At 40.6% G+C, this 16,793-nt stretch overlaps 1 protein-coding gene across 1 annotated transcript; it reads right to left on the bottom strand.

The window, feature by feature from the left end:
- Positions 1–7,289: 7,289 nt before the first annotated feature.
- Positions 7,290–15,663, bottom strand: FGG (fibrinogen gamma chain). The gene is made up of 10 exons (XM_044300207.1): positions 15,538–15,663; positions 15,333–15,383; positions 14,912–15,095; positions 14,713–14,803; positions 13,825–13,955; positions 13,560–13,693; positions 11,087–11,271; positions 10,275–10,552; positions 9,277–9,437; positions 7,290–7,453 (listed from the first exon to the last, which is right to left on the bottom strand). Exons 1-10 carry the CDS (start codon positions 15,604–15,606, stop codon positions 7,439–7,441), a joined length of 1,299 nt encoding a protein of 432 aa, XP_044156142.1. The 5' UTR covers positions 15,607–15,663; the 3' UTR covers positions 7,290–7,438.
- Positions 15,664–16,793: the final 1,130 nt, after the last annotated feature.

Genomic DNA, 16,793 nt, shown 5'->3' with positions numbered 1-16,793 from the left:
GGTATTGTCATTTCCATATTAACTGGCTCTACAGAAATATCACAAGATGTACCATGTCAGATTAACGCCATGAAATAGTAACATAGTAACATAGTACATAAGGCCGAAAAAAGACATTTGTCCATCCAGTTCGGCCTGTCATCCTGCAAGTTGATCCAGAGGAAGGCAAAAAACCCTGTGAGGTAGAAGCCAATTTTCCTCACTTTAGGAGAATAAAAAATTCCTTCCCGACTCCAATCAGGCAATCAGAATAAATCCCTGGATCAACGACCCCTCTCTAGTAGCTATAGCCTGTAATATTATTACGCTACAGAAATACATGCAGGCCCCTCTTGAATTCCTTTATTGTACTCACCATCACCACCTCCTCAGGCAGAGAGTTCCATAGTCTCACTGCTCTTACCGTAAAGAATCCTCTTCTATGTTTGTGTACAAACCTTCTCTCCTCCAGATGCAGAGGATGTCCCCTCGTCACAGTCACTGTCCTGGGGATAAACAGATGATGGGAGAGATCTCTGTACTGACCCCTGATATATTTATACATAGTAATTAGATCTCCCCTCAGTCGTCTTTTTTCTAAAGTGAATAACCCTAATTTTGATAATCTTTCAGGGTACTGTAGTTGCCCCATTCCAGTTATTACTTTAGTTGCCCTCCTCTGGACCCTCTCCAGCTCTGCTATGTCTGCCTTGTTCACAGGAGTCCAGAACTGTACACAGTACTCCATGTGTGGTCTGACTAATGATTTGTAAAATGGTAGGACTATGTTCTCATCACCGGCATCTATGCCCCTTTTGATGCAACCCATTATCTTATTGGCCTTGGCAGCAGCTGCCTGACACAGTTTTTTGCTGCTTAGTTTGCTGTTTATTAAAATTCATAGATCCTTTTCCATGTCAGTGTTACTGAGTGTTTTACCATTTAGTATGTAAGGGTAAATAAAAATTTTAATTTTCCAAAATGGGGTCACTTTTTTGGAGGTTTCCACTGTAGGGGTACCTCAGAGTCTCTTCAAATGTGACATGGTGCCCAAACCATTTTAGCAAAATCTTCCCTCCAAAACCCTTATGGCGCTCCTTCCCTTGTGAGCCGTGCAATGTGCCCAAACAGCAAAAGATCTAAACTATCTAATGGACGCTAAAAACAGGTACACTGGAGGGAAAAATGGACCTGCGCTCCTAGTGTGATGACATCACGCGATAACGCTGGGAGTCCAGATCCTACTGTTTCCGGTGAAGAGCGAGTGTTGCCGCATGTGCAAGTGATTGAGTTGAATATTTATTTATTTATTTTTAGTCGGCAGTCAAAGATAAAATGCTGGGGTGCACCATGGGGGACACTATGTTGGGGGACACTATTGGGAACATGATTAATACTGGGGACTACTATGGGGAACATTTATGCTGGGGGCCACTATGGGGACATTACCATTGTTACCATGTGGGTCACTATGGGGGACATTATGTACACTGCCAAATTCACCCATTTTTACATGCTGTTTTTAATGGCCTAGTCATTGCTATTCTTGCTCTGCTCCGTTATAGGAACAGAACAATGAAAATAACGAAAGTGCACATAACTGACACAAACGGAGCTGAACAGACCCCATTGACTACAACAGAGTCAGTTCAGTTTCAGTTCAGGAACTTATTTTTTTCACCGGACAAAAAAGTCCTGCATGCAGGACTTTTTATTTGTTTTTTGATGGAAAATGAGCAGAGCCTCCAATGCAAATGTGAATGTTTCCTAAAATTGTTGTTTTTATGATATAATGGCTTGCATTGTTAATATTATATATATACAGGTCCTTCTAAAAAAATTAGCATATTGTGATAAAGTTCATTATTTTCTGTAATGTACTGATAAACATTAGACTTTCATATATTTTAGATTCATTGCACACAACTGAAGTAGTTCAAGCCTTTTATTGTTTTAATATTGATGATTTTGGCATACAGCTCATGAAAACCCCAAATTCCTATAAAAAAAAATTAGCATATCATGAAAAGGTTGTCTAAACGAGCTATTAACCTAATCATCTGAATCAACTAATTAACTCTAAACACCTGCAAAAGATTCCTGAGGCTTTTAAAAACTCCCAGCCTGGTTCATTACTCAAAACCGCAATCATGGGTAAGACTGCCGACCTGACTGCTGTCCAGAAGGCCATCATTGACACCCTCAAGCAAGAGGGTAAGACACAGAAAGAAATTTCTGAACGAATAGGCTGTTCCCAGAGTGCTGTATCAAGGCACCTCAGTGGGAAGTCTGTGGGAAGGAAAAAGTGTGGCAGAAAACGGTGCACAACGAGAAGAGGTGACCGGACCCTGAGGAAGATTGTGGAGAAGGACCGATTCCAGACCTTGGGGGACCTGCAGAAGCAGTGGACTGAGTCTGGAGTAGAAACATCCAGAGCCACCGTATACAGGCGTGTGCAGGAAATGGGCTACAGGTGCCGCATTCCCCAGGTCAAGCCACTTTTGAACCAGAAACAGCGGCAGAAGCGCCTGACCTGGGCTACAGAGAAGCAGCACTGGACTGTTGCTCAGTGGTCCAAAGTACTTTTTTCGGATAAAAGCAAATTTTGCATGTCATTCAGAATTCAAGGTGCCAGAGTCTGGAGGAAGACTGGGGAGAGGGAAATGCCAAAATGCCTGAAGTCCAGTGTCAAATACCCACAGTCAGTGATGGTCTGGGGTGCCATGCAGCTGCTGGTGTTGGTCCACTGTGTTTTATCAAGGGCAGGGTCAATGCAGCTAGCTATCAGGAGATTTTGGAGCACTTCATGCTTCCATCTGCTGAAAAGCTTTATGGAGATTAAGATTTCATTTTTCAGCACGACCTGGCACCTGCTCACAGTGCCAAAACCACTGGTAAATGGTTTACTGACCATGGTATTACTGTGCTCAATTGGCCTGCCAACTCTCCTGACCTGAACCCCATAGAGAATCTGTGGGATATTGGGAAGAGAAAGTTGAGAGACGCAAGACCCAACACTCTGGATGAGCTTAAGGCCGCTATCGAAGCATCCTGGGCCTCCATAACACCTCAGCAGTGCCACAGGCTGATTGCCTCCATGCCACGCCGCATTGAAGCAGTCATTTCTGCAAAAGGATTCCCGACCAAGTATTGAGTGCATAACTGAACATAATTATTTGAAGGTTGACTTTTTTTGTATTAAAAACACTTTTCTTTTATTGGTCGGATAAAATATGCTAATTTTTTTAGATAGGAATTTTGGGTTTTCATGAGCTGTATGCCAAAATCATCAATATTAAAACAATAAAAGGCTTGAACTACTTCAGTTGTGTGTAATGAATCTAAAATATATGAAAGTCTAATGTTTATCAGTACATTACAGAAAATAATGAACTTTATAACAATATGCTAATTTTTTTAGAAGGACCTGTATATTATAGGGATTCCCTCTGGTAGGCAGGGTGAGCGGACGCAGAACAGAGGCACCAAAAACTGTTCTTGAACAAACTGCAGTGTTTTATTCACACAAGCACGTCTTTAATATTGATTGGACCCTGGGCAAGAATTTACTTGGGCCCCCTGGATCTCGCCTTCCCACACCTTAGCATGCAATCAATTTTGGTAAAAGATCAAGTGATGGATCATGTGATGACCAGAGTGACGTCACCACAGGTCCTGTTCCTCCACACAGCACAGAAGACAGACAGAAGAGAAGCCGGGCTGCGCGAGCAAGTGGATTAAGGTGAGTTAATTTTTATTTTATTTTTTTAACCCCTCCAGTGCTATTTTACTATGCATTCTGTATTCAGAATGCTATTATTTTCCCTTATAACCATGTTATATGGGAAAATAATACAATCTACAAAACACCGATGGTTTGGGTACCAAACATGCGCGATTTTTCTCACGCGAGTGCAAAACGCATTACAATGTTTTGCAATCGCCCGTGTTCCCGCAAAGCACCCTCACATTTTCCCGCAACGCCCGTGTGAATGAGGCCTAAATGTAGCCATACCCTTATATAAGAGGGTTTTCTAATAGGGATCTTCCCATTTCAGCTTGAGAAACACCAAGCATGGGTTTCACGCTTAGGGCTCATGCATATGAACGTATTTTCATTCTGTGTCCGTTCCTTTTTTTTGTGGACCGTATACGGAACAATTCATTTCAATGGGTCCGCAAAAAAAACTAAGGTACTCCGTGTGCATTCCGTTTCCGTATTTCCGTTCCACAAAAAAATTAGAACATGTCCTGTTATTGTCCACATTACGGACAAGGATAGTACTGTTGTATTAGGGGCCAGCTGTTCCGTTCCGCAAAATACATAATGAACACGGACGTCATCTGTATTTTTTGAGGATCCGTTTTTTGCGGACCGCAAAATAAATACGTTAGTGTGTAAAAGGCTACATTCACACGAACATATTTTGTTTCTGTGTCCATTACGTTTTTTTTTGCAGATAGGATGGAGACCCATTCATTTCAATGGGTCTGCAAAAAATGGTATCTACATTTAGCTATCCACATAGTTAAATGTGCTATCCACATCCGTATGTCAGTTCCGTAGCCCCGCAAAAATTTTTTTACTATCCTTGTCCATTTTGCAGACAAGGATAGGCATGGTTACAATGGATCCATTGGATGACGTCTGTATGGCATCCGTTTTTTTTTTTGCGGAACCGCAATTTATGAACCGCATTACCAGTAGAAAGAAGGAGGTGCTCATGACGCTCTACAGAGCACTAGTGAGACCTCATTTGGAGTATTGTGCTCAGTACTGGAGACCATATCTCCAGAAGGATATTGATACTTTGGAGAGAGTTCAGAGAAGAGCTACTAAACTAGTACATGGATTGCAGGATAAAACTTACCAGGAAAGATTAAAGGACCTTAACATGTATAGCTTGGAAGAAAGACGAGACAGAGGGGATATGATAGAAACTTTTAAATACTTAAAGGGAATCAACAAGGTAAAAGAGGAGAGAATATTTAAAAGAAGAAAAACTGCTACAAGAGGACATAGTTTTAAATTAGAGAGGCAAAGGTTTAAAAGTAATATCAGGAAGTATTACTTTACTGAGAGAGTAGTGGATGCATGGAATAGCCTTCCTGCAGAAGTGGTAGCTGCAAATACAGTGAAGGAGTTTAAGCATGCATGGGATAGGCATAAGGCCATCCTTCATATAAGATAGGGCCAGGGGCTATCCATAGTATTCAGTATATTGGGCAGACTAGATGGGCCAAATGGTTCTTATCTGCCGACACATTCTAAGACGATGCCGGCTGCGCGATCAAGTGGATAAGGTGAGTTAATTTTTATTTATTTTTTTAACCGCTCAATCAACATTTTAGTAAGCATTCTGTATTAAGAATGCTATTATTTTCCCTTATAACCATTGTGACATAGCAAGGGGTTTTGTCTGGGAAGGCAGGAATTTTCCTCCCAACATGGGCGGCTGGGCTGATTTCCAGCCAGTTGAGATCAAATACTGGACCGGAGTTTAAGTACCGGTCCGGGTTTTGGCAGCACCTGGCTGTCCTTTAAATAGGCAGCTGGGCTTAGTAGCTGAGTCTCTGTATTGGGATCTAAAGCATGGTTCTATGCTGGAAGGCTGAGAGCCGCATGAGGGCTGTATGTTGGGAAACAGGCCCCTAAAGCCTGCTGTGGACTGCTGAGGATAAAACAGCTAGAAAGGTGACGTGACCAGGGCCGGTGCAAGGATTTTTGCCAACACAAGCGAAGCTACATTTTGCCCCCCCCCCCCCCGCCCCCACACTTCTCCTCTCTGTGGTCCTGGTATCTTCTCTCTGCTTCAGACAATGGCTGGTTTAAGGACCATATTTTTCGCCCTCTAAGACACACCTGGGTTTTAGAGGAGGATAATAAGAAAAAAATATTTTCCATTACACCTCAGGTCAGATCAGCAATCAGACCCCCAATGTTAATCAAACCTCAGCTCACAGCCCCAATCAGACCCCAAATGTTAATCAGACCTCAGATCAGAACCCCATGTCAGACATCATCCCCCAGCCATCAGCCCCCAATGTCAGCCATCAGACCCCCATGTCACATTTCTCCCCCTCCATGTCACATTTTTCCGCCCTCCCCAGGGTGCGCCCTAAAGCGGCCGCTTGGTCTGCCTTATGGTAGCACCGGCCCTGGACGTGACTATTCTATGGATTCTGCATTGTGTGAATTTAACACTAAGACTGTATTAAGTCGTTTTTCTTTTGCCTTTTGTGTGAAATAAACACTGACATTTTGATTTACGAACTTGTTTTGCCTCTGTACTGCGTCCGCTTACCCTGCCTACCAGAGCAAATCCTCACACCATGTTATAAGGGAAAATAAAACAGTGAATTTACTTTTATGGGGTCTGGTGTTGCTCATACCCATCATCTCCTAGCAACCATGCGTGAAAATCGCACCGCATGCGAACTTGCTTGCGATTTTTACGCAGCCCTATTCATTTCTATGGGACCTGCGTTGTGTGAAAAAACGCAGAATATAGAACATGCTGCGATTTTAACACAACGCACAAGTGATGCGTGAAAATCACCCTTCATCTGCACAGTCCCATTGAAGTGAAAGGGGCCTAAGGCTACTTTCACACCTCCGGTGTGAGTCCAGACTGGCCATTTCGGCTGGGGTCTGGCAAAGATCCATATAAATTCCGGACGCAAACCGCTAAATTCCAGACACAAACCGCTACATGCTGCAGATTGTGTCCAGCTGATTCTCCACTTGTCTGCCGGAACAGCCTGCCAGAGTGAAAATACACTAACTTTCCAATGACAAAAAATAATTTCATAGTCTTCAAGAAGCAGGATCCCCCATTATGACGCAGGATTTGGAATCTGAAAAAGAACTGTCAAACTTGACAATCATTGTTATGTGAATTTAATTCAATGGGGGTAATTTTAAAAGACCAACATGTGATGCCGATATCTTTTTCCCCCTGTGCTGGCAGATAAATCGCCTAATTTATAAATTAGGCGGACAGCTGGCCGTCTGTGCTCCTCACTTCATAAGTTTTCACTCCCCTATTTATGCCTGTATCCAGGCGTAAAAAATGGTTAATGCATCGGGCCTTATGTCCTGACCCGTGTTACACCCTTGACACTCCCAACTGGTGAGCACAGCAACAAGATATTGTCGCAAAATGGGGTCTTCAAACTTTTTTTTACTCCAAAAACTAGTGTAGCACCTGTGATAAATGACCTCCAATGTTTTCATCATCAGATTGTGGAAAAACATATCAAATACAACATATTTGTAGCATTTACTATATTGCTCAATCAGGAATACCTTTTGAAATAAAATAGAAAGACTTTATTTTTAAAGTTAAATGTATTTTTAATGTATCTTCTTTCTACTGGAGATAGTGCAATTTTTCAGACTGAAAGATCTGGTGTATTCCATATTCCACAAATCTGGAGCTTTTACAAAAATTTCAATTTATATGTCCCCACCCTACAATGAAAAAGAACAACAGATTAAAATATTGGAACTCTTCTACACATCGCAGCAAGAAGAAGCCACAGCAGCCTCAAGGCATAGTCTTTAGGCAGAGGCATAGCACTTACAACCAGATAAAGCCTTTTTTAAATTCTTGCGCATGTAAAGTTTGTGTATTGCTATTTACTTAGTTTAGGGCTACGTGACAAAGATTTTTGGGTGCTTCTTAGTGTATGTTCACGTACAGCAGAATTTTTGCAGAAATTTCTGCAAGTGAAAATCTATTCCATACAAGTCAACGTGGTTGTTTCGGAAGCAAAATAACAGAATTCTGCCATTTCAGAAATTTCTGCAATAAATCTCTTGTGTGTGACCATATCCTTAGTCCATTGAGTGGTGAATGACGACTTTAATTATGACTAGCCAAATCTTTCTCCACTTGTGCAAAGTAAGGTAATTATGCAGGCACAATATTTAGTACACTATTGCCCTTTGGCCATAAATAAGCAGTGAAATTACAGATGTGCATAATGCGAAGACAAACCCAAAAAGTTTTACGCTAAATGCCCCAGAACTTGAACATAGGTTGTCATGGTCAACTGTAATTTTTGAAATATGATTGATTACCATTAGGGATGGGCAAATTTCATATTTTGAAGTCCGTGTGCGGGTTCGTGTTGTGGTATTTAATGAATTGCATTATGGATTCCGTTACCACAGACCATAACGCAGTCTTCTCCTGCATAACGTAAACCAGACGGATCCGTTATGCAGACCATAGACTTCTATTATGACGGAATGGATAACAGAATGCCTCTAACGGCATTCCGTTATGCATTCCGTTGTGGAATTGCGTTATGGTCCGTGTTAATGGAATCCATAACGCAATTCAGTAAATACCAGAACAAGAACCCACACACGAACTTCAAAATATGAAATTCGCTCATCCCTAACTACCATCTATGAAATAATATTCTTTACCCATTATGCTTCATTGATGTTAAATTTATTGCTACCCTTGTAAAGTAATGACAGTTTCAAAGCAGGTGTTTCTAGACACATAACGGTACGACCACACGGTCAGGTTTCTGCATGCAGTTTTGAAAGCCAAGACCAGGAGTGAATTCAAAAAAGATCTGTCCTTTATACTTTCTCTTTTTTTTTATCTGCTTCTGATTTTGGCTTCTAAAAACTGCATGCAGAAACCTAACTGTTTGGTCCTACCCTAAGGGACTACAGCTGTTCAACTTACAGGGGTTTAACGGGACTAAAACATTGATCGTCTATCTTCAGGATAGGCCATCAATATTTGTTTCTTGGGTTTTGAGACATGCATTAGAATATGTATAGGACTGAACTGCAGTAATGGGCACAGCTGCACGTAAGGGTACACCACTGGGCCAAGATATACATTGGAGGACGCATAGATCTCTGGAGAACATTGTACACTTTTATTCTGATGAACAACAGAGTTTCAATAAATGGAAATCAGATCCCATTTATTGGTCAAGAATAGGTTTGCAATGTTTTAGCCCCAGAAATCCCTTTCAATATCCTGGTCTCAATATATGAGACATTAAAGAAAATTTAGGGTATTTTTCAGTTTACTTTCTATCCATGTAGTTATTAGTTTAGTAGTTAAAGCAAACAAGAAGCACAGCAGAAAACAGCACTGGCAATAGCAGCAATGATCTTTCCATGATTTAAATTTTTATTGTAAACAGTGATCTACTTGGAGACATGAGGTATGGTGTGATGCTGATATTATCTCAAATGTTCAATGTGGAATAGGTAAAAAATTCTGAATTCTAGTAATCTCCACGGCGCTGAAAATTGACCTTTGCATCCTTTGAAAACTGCTGTCCACCATCCCCGTATCGATTCAAAGGAATGATTTTCATTGACACTGTCTTCATGGAATACCAACGACTGCGCCATGTTGACCACATGATTCCATTGTCGTAACCAGTAGGACTATCAGCCTCTGAGTAGGTGCCACCTGAATGGAATGGAAGAGGAAACAATTATTTAAAGCCTTCAAGATGATTTTTCAATAATCTTGCCTGACAGCTACAGGTCAGGTTGCAGAACCCCAAGTGATAACTACTGATAAGGATTTCTGCAGCCAGCCATACAATTTTCTTGTATTATTTCAGCTAAAACACAGCCTCCCTTTTATGACGACTCTATGGGAGTTGGTTATCTTAATGAGACAAACCCTATAAGCAAAATAAACAAATGCATATACTCAAAAATAAAGAAACATAGGGTTATTTTTTAAGACTAACATTAGTGGCGCTCGTTTTTTTTTTCTGCAAGTCCCATAGCAGTTAATGGTGAGGGGACCTTGTATGCATGGCCACCTTTCTTCACTTTGGGGGCTCGTTCAGGAAATAGGAGCAGGTCCCAGAGGTAGGACCCACACCTCTGACATGGATGGTACATCCTAGTAACATGCCATCAATGTGTGACATGAGCGAACTCCTTTAAATCTGTTGGTCCATGGAAGGCCACTGCTAAGCCATGTGCACCTAAAATAAAATTGCATTGAGCCACGTAAAAACACACATAAATGCCATGATCAATTACCCCCATGGATTCCATATAGTATTTACAAGTAAGTAGTCTTTACAAGTCAGATGAGCCCTGACCAATGAAATATTTATTGAGATAAAGCCTAGGGCTGTATGAGGATGTGACACGCAGGGGGAAATAAAGTCATTTTAGGATAGGGTATATTATCACATTTATACTGAGCCATCATATCCTTTTGTTTGGATGAATTCTGTCCTATCTACAGAAATTACATGCAAAGGTTTATCTATAAAACTGTTACCTGTGTAGTATTTGCCATTAAGGTGACCGGCATGACATCTGTTCATCCACCAACCAGAACCATCTTGCTCAGCGCAGTTTCCATCATATCGATCATTATCTTTGTCATAGGTACTGAACGGCATGCCATTGTGAGAGGTGTAGAACTTGTCACTGGGGTCATCTCCAAAATCAAAGCCATCAAATGCATCACCAGCTTCACCACCAAGGAAATACGCATAGGTTAACCGGTAATTGTCCTTTTCAGAACCCAATCTGAATGTGGAATAGTCTGCTGTGCTATACAGGAGAAAAGAAGGACCATGTTAAGTTAGAGTGCATTTGAACTTCCAAGTGTCACATTTCAATTCCAATTACCGTATGTCTTAAAGCTCCATTAACACCACATTTTTGATCAGACTTATATGTCAATATGCTTAAGGGGTATTTATACTTAAAAGCTTTTACATATTGATAACCTAGCTTCCAGAACTAAAATCTGGAATACCCCTGTAAAAAATGATCCTGTAACATAAGGTCATGAGGTGACATAAGGTCACCAGCCAGGAGGTTGTGTAAGGATGGAAGAAAAATGTGTCTAACAAGCCTAGCACCAAACTTTTATACAATGCATGCTAGTTTGTCACATTTGATGCACTTTGATGTTCTATCTAGTCAGGTTAATCTGCTAGATCTGAAGTAACATTTTAAGTTTCTCAAATAGGCAAGTGCAGAAAACAAGACAAGACTCACTGTATGAAAACTTTTTAACAACGTTGGGTTTTTTAAAACTGAGAGATACAATGATATTTGGAGATGATTTCCATTTATTACCTCTTATGACCGCTCCAGTCCTCCAGCTCTATCCTCAGCACATATGGAATGGTAGACTGGGTGCTGACAAGGTGAATCTTTTCATTTCCAAGCCAAAACTCTGTTGTGTCAGTTGGTGACAAATATCCGAACCCTTCTTTGTATTGGACCCAGTTCTTGTTGAAGTCCACACTGCCATCAAGCCTCTGGGAAAAAAAATGAAGTATAGAAATAAAAAATACTGTGTATTTCTGTACGTATTTATGACTGATCTTATTATATCTTAACAGATCAAACTGATAAACAGGAATCTCCTGACAAAGGCCATTTCAATGTAAAGAACAGCTGCTTTGTGTCCTAGGTTAGCTTTTAAAGGGGTTTTTGGGTACTTTTATATTGTTGACCTATCTTCAGGATAAGCCATCCACATCTGATAAGCTATCACTCCCACCTACAGTTGCTCAAGCGCCTAGAGTGGGCACTGGAACGACACAGCTTTGTCCATTTTGTAGTGGGAGTTGCCGGATACAGTAATTCCAGTAGTCTACTCTTCTTCCAGAACAGACTACCAGAATACTGTAAAGCTGATGTGAATGAAGATGTGGACATAGCCTTAGTGGCTCAGCAAAAACAGCTTTCATAGATCTTAATATCAAACATACCAAAAAGTTAGGAGCCAACAGCAATTTTTTAGGTGTATTAGCTATGTAGATCCTTGGATTTATACAAACCTTGCATAAAGATGGTTCTGATTCCCACATTATCTATTGCAGTGAATCATTTTTAGTAAACTGTGTCCTAAATGATTGACTAGGTCTGAAATGGATTTGAAGGAGTTTTCTCACTATGGGTTTTGGATTTCTGCACTGGGCTTGCTTTTATACACATTACAGACCGGCAGGCAGATTTAGCCAAATTCATTGGGTCTATTCTATGTGTGGCTGCATTTTTTCACCTGCAACATAGTTTCCTATTAAACTCAATGGAACATTTGGAATTGCCGATGAGGATTTAGATGCAGATAAAGTGAGAGATATGTTTTAGCTGTAAAGGGGTTTATTGCAAGGCTTATTGGAAATGGCACAGCCTTTTATATGACAACATGCACCAAATTTTTGGTACAAAATTTTGCCGCAAGGTAAGCCAACTAATAATAAGTGTAAAGCGAAAAATAACTGTCTAGTCATTTACCAATATTATTATCCAGCATCAGCCACTGTGATAAATTTGGCGTATCTTTTGGAAAGCTGTCTAAGGGGGTAATGTATTAATATGTGTCTCCTGCGCTATTTATTTTTTTATTTTTTTAGATTTTAAAGTGTCTGCTTGGAGCTTAGTGTATCAAGAGCATGGCACCAGAAAAATTGAGTGATTTTGCCAGTTTTGTCAGGGTAGTAGGCATTGGCAACAAATGTATGACCTTTGTGCGCCATTTTTAGTGAGGCTTGTGTCAAACCCATTAATTAGCATTTACTAAGGGACGACCAGATGTTTTTCAGGTGGGACAACATTTATAACCAGATTTAAGTCGCAAAAAAGTCATCAGTGTACTCAAGTCCCCTGGTGGCTACAAACTGATGGGACCTTTGTAATAAATATGACTAGAAAGGGGACTATAAAGTACATAGCTACAACAATTTGAAATTTTGCTACAAAAAGCAGCAGACACTCCAAAAAAAGACCCAAAAAGTTGTATATTGACACATCACCCTCTTGGTATGAAACAAGTTACAGTTTTAAATTTACAAACTGTTGCACGTCTTTTATGAAAAAAATTATCATACTTATACTTGTGACTTTTTTACAAAATGTTGATACGATAAGGCTAGGGCTACACGACATTTGTCGCACAACATTTTGTCACAGTAATGTCGCGCAACAATTTTTATAATGATAGTCTATGGTGTTGCACTGCGACATGCTGCGACTGCGACACGAAAATTGATTTTTTTGCGACTGTTGCATCTCAGTGACAGCATGTCACATGTCGCAGTGCGACATCATAGACTATAATTATAAAAATTGTCGCGTGACACATGTTACAGTGTAGTTGTGCCCTATGTGTCACGCGACAATAAGCCTAAATCTAGGATTTGTAAATGTTCTCCATTGTAACTAAACTGGGGGACACAGCTCTGGTATAATGGAAATTAGCTAAAAAGAAACCACTTAGACCAGGGATCAGCTGTTCTGAAACTACAATTCCCAGCATGCTCCATTCCTTTCTATGAGAGTTCTTAGAAGAGTAGAGCAAGTATGCAAGCAAGTACAACAGCTGGAGTGCCGGAGGTTGCCTACCCCTGACTTAGACAGATCTGAGTAAAATCAATAGCTGGTATATATCCCGAGTAACTAGTGACCCTGCTTGCTCGAACTATGGGCTGCTTGCAGCAGTTTACAGGAGACTGTAGCACGGCAATAGAGATTCTAACATAACGTCAGGAGTCTTTCTGCAACTGCACGTTAATAAACATTACAACGTATTCTCACTCACTCTTTGAAAAACTGTCCAAGCACTGCCGGAAGGCTCAATTTCACAATAAACCAGGAACTGCTGCTTGGCTTTCAGAGGCTTGATATAATAGAGACCGCTGGTCCGTGCGCCCTTATTTGCAATTTCTTGACAATCTAAAAGAAAAAGAAAAACCTTTGTTTATGAGTGCTGCTCTCTTAGGCAATGAATAAACTGATTTGTATTGGATGGTTATAGTTCCCCCGACGCAAGACGTCTATGAATTTTCTCAAATCTTTAACCATACCTTTTCCTGTGTACTCCTGGATTTGGACAGTATCTTTGCAAGGTTGTTGACACTGGCTTTCTAGAACTGATATCTTCTGTTTCAGCTGCACAATCTTTTGGGCGTTTGTGTTTAGCATGTCTTGTAGTTCTCTATGGAATAATACAAAATAGGATAATAAAATAAGATAGAAGATTACGGGTGAAACATCTTTTTATGTTAACAAATAGGTGGTGATAAGGGCTATACTATCTTCATAGTTAATTATTGTGTATGATTAATATGTTACATGGTTTTCTAGAAAACCTATAAAATAAATAGTTTGGGGAAAGCTTTATGGAATAGCAATCTGGCATTGTACAGTTCCCTCAAGTATTAGTGAGTGTAGCTCCAAGGTGTTGCTTCTTTTACACTAAAGGAACTTTCTCTTTTTCCCCTATTTGTAGCTCCTTATTACTTTACTTCTAGAACTATTAAGAATGAGTAATTAACTTCCCAGCTGACAAATCTCTCTATATTAGGCCTCATGCACACGACCACCACGGTCGCGGATCAGCAAAACACGGATGGCGTCCGTGCGCATTCTGCAATTTGCGGAACGGGAACGGACAGCCTTTAATATAAAGGCCTATTCATGTCCACAAAGCGTGGACAAGAATAGGACAGGTTATATTTTTTTAGCCGGGCCACGGAACGGAGCAACGGATGTGGATGTGAATGGGTCCGCATCCGAGCCACCAAAACGGCGGCTCGGATGCGGACCAAAACAATGGCCGTGTGCATGAGGCCTTATATTGTCAAAAAATGTAGACACTAGACCATGTAGGTATTGTATGCTCTTTTTCTATATTGCTCTTAGCTTCAGATCTACACCTACTCCTGCAGACAACAGTCCTTATGGGTACTTACTGTATGATCCTTTCGTTGTCTATAACTGTCCTCTCATATCTTGTAATATCATCCAGCATGCTTCTTGATTTCTGTGTAGGGTCTTTAGGCCCTATGTAAGAAGAGATATTCTATAATAAAGACCACTGACCACAATGGTGGGCATGTATGTTTACAGAGATAATAAGCGGTTAATCTTCACACAAGTAATTTTCCTTACCTTGTGAAGGCGGTTGGGGTTTTGTCCCTAAATGTTGCATGTCGGTCACAATTACAGTAGTAGTGGTTGTTTCATTTTTAATTTGATTTAGAAGTCCTTCAAAATACTGCAGATCTACGTCTACTTCTTCGTAGTATGTGTTCAGAAAGTCTGAGACCCCACATGTGGTTGGACAGTACTCCCCCTATGATCAAACGGCATGTAAAACGAATTAGAGTAAGGTATAAGGTGGCAGCCCTGATGCAGCTGGATGCAACCACAAACCCCAGTGGCATGTGGCATCAAACTTATGCTAAGGGGCTGCTTCATTTTGTCAGGATACATCTGTTTCACCAGCAATATCACACAGTCGTTAGAAACATTTACCCAAAGACACTTAAGAGCTCTTAGACATATTCATATTTAATTAAGATGTACTTACAAATCGCTGATCTAAGATGCAGCAGTTATCTGTGTTTGGCACCAGATTTTGCTAAAAGAAATAAATACATTGCTACGGTTAATAGTTCTAGTCCATACGTAGGAAGTGTGTGCATTTACATAGCTGCAGTCATTAAATTGGATTATTGCAGAAAGAATACTAAATAAATGTGTTATTCATTGCATTATTTAGGCTCTATACTCACACAATAAGTGCTTGAGAAGAACAGTATGGACTGGAGAAATAGAACACCCTGGTGGTATAATCGTGGCATTGTAGCAGGTCCTCTGTGTCCTGCTTAGCTGGATAGTTCACAAATGAAGTGGAGCTTGCAGGTTGCTGCTGTTTTATGTGCTCTACCTGGCCAGCAAAAACCCTGCAAGTCAGTTGTCCAAAGGTCAAATGAAAGGGCAGGAGGGAGGAGGTGATGACCCTCAGGAGAGGAGAACATTGGTCACTTTGATTGCAGTGAGCATCATGCAGAGTTTTAACTCTTTAGAGACCATTATTACACATCTTGGCTCTTTTTTAAGTAATTGTGGATGTTGATTGATGAATTTCACAATTGCTCAATATGTCTGAGTTCTCGTAATGGTCTGTGCTGTAAACAATTAGGATCCGTTATTATCTTAAAATATACAGTGAAATCTCTCTAAAAGACCACCTCTTCGGGAAGACCACCCCCTTATCCAGACCAGATTTCCTGTGATATATTTTCAGTTCCACCATATATGGCCATCTTCCTTGAAAAGATCCATCCCCTAGAAGACCACTTTTCATTGCACTTTTGTGTGGTCAAAGAGGTTTCAGTGTACTATGAGAATACTATTCAGCTTCGCTTAAGATTTACAGTAAAAAAAAAAAAATAGCATCCCTAGATGAATTCTATTAATGGCTCCCTAAGCTTTATGTGTACATTTATTTCATATACACCAATCAGCCATAGCATTTAAACCACCTACCTAAAGTACTGTGGTGATCTTCCTTGTGCCACCAGAACATCTCTGTGGACTGGACTCCACATGCCCCTGAAGGTGTCCAGCAGAAACTTTTTTCCGCAATTTATGGTCCAGTAGCTCTTCTGTGAGACTGATAGGCTAGCCTTCACGAATCATGCACATCAATAAGCCATGTTTAGTAACCCTTTTGGTAGTCAACTGGCTGAGTTTCTTGGGCATCTTTTGGTGGGGATTAACCATTGCATACGTAGAACACCTCACAAGATCTGCCATTTTAGAGATGCTCTGAAACAGACATTGAGCCATTACAATTATCTTTTGCCCAGTTTTCCTGCTACCAACAGATCCAAGCACTGATTGTCCACTTTGCTGCCTGGTATATCCCACCCCTTCATGGGTTCCATTGTCATAGGTGGTTTAATATTATGGTTGATCAGTGTATGGACCTGCAACCTGTTAAAGCTGAAGGAAACATAGGGGCTCCAAAAAAAACAGGCCATGA

Source organism: Bufo gargarizans, chromosome 1 (genome assembly GCF_014858855.1).
Source record: "Bufo gargarizans isolate SCDJY-AF-19 chromosome 1, ASM1485885v1, whole genome shotgun sequence".
NCBI classification, from domain to species: Eukaryota; Metazoa; Chordata; class Amphibia; order Anura; family Bufonidae; genus Bufo; species Bufo gargarizans.
Note: the sequence above shows the minus strand (reverse complement) of the source record. Positions and strands in the feature narration are given on the sequence as shown.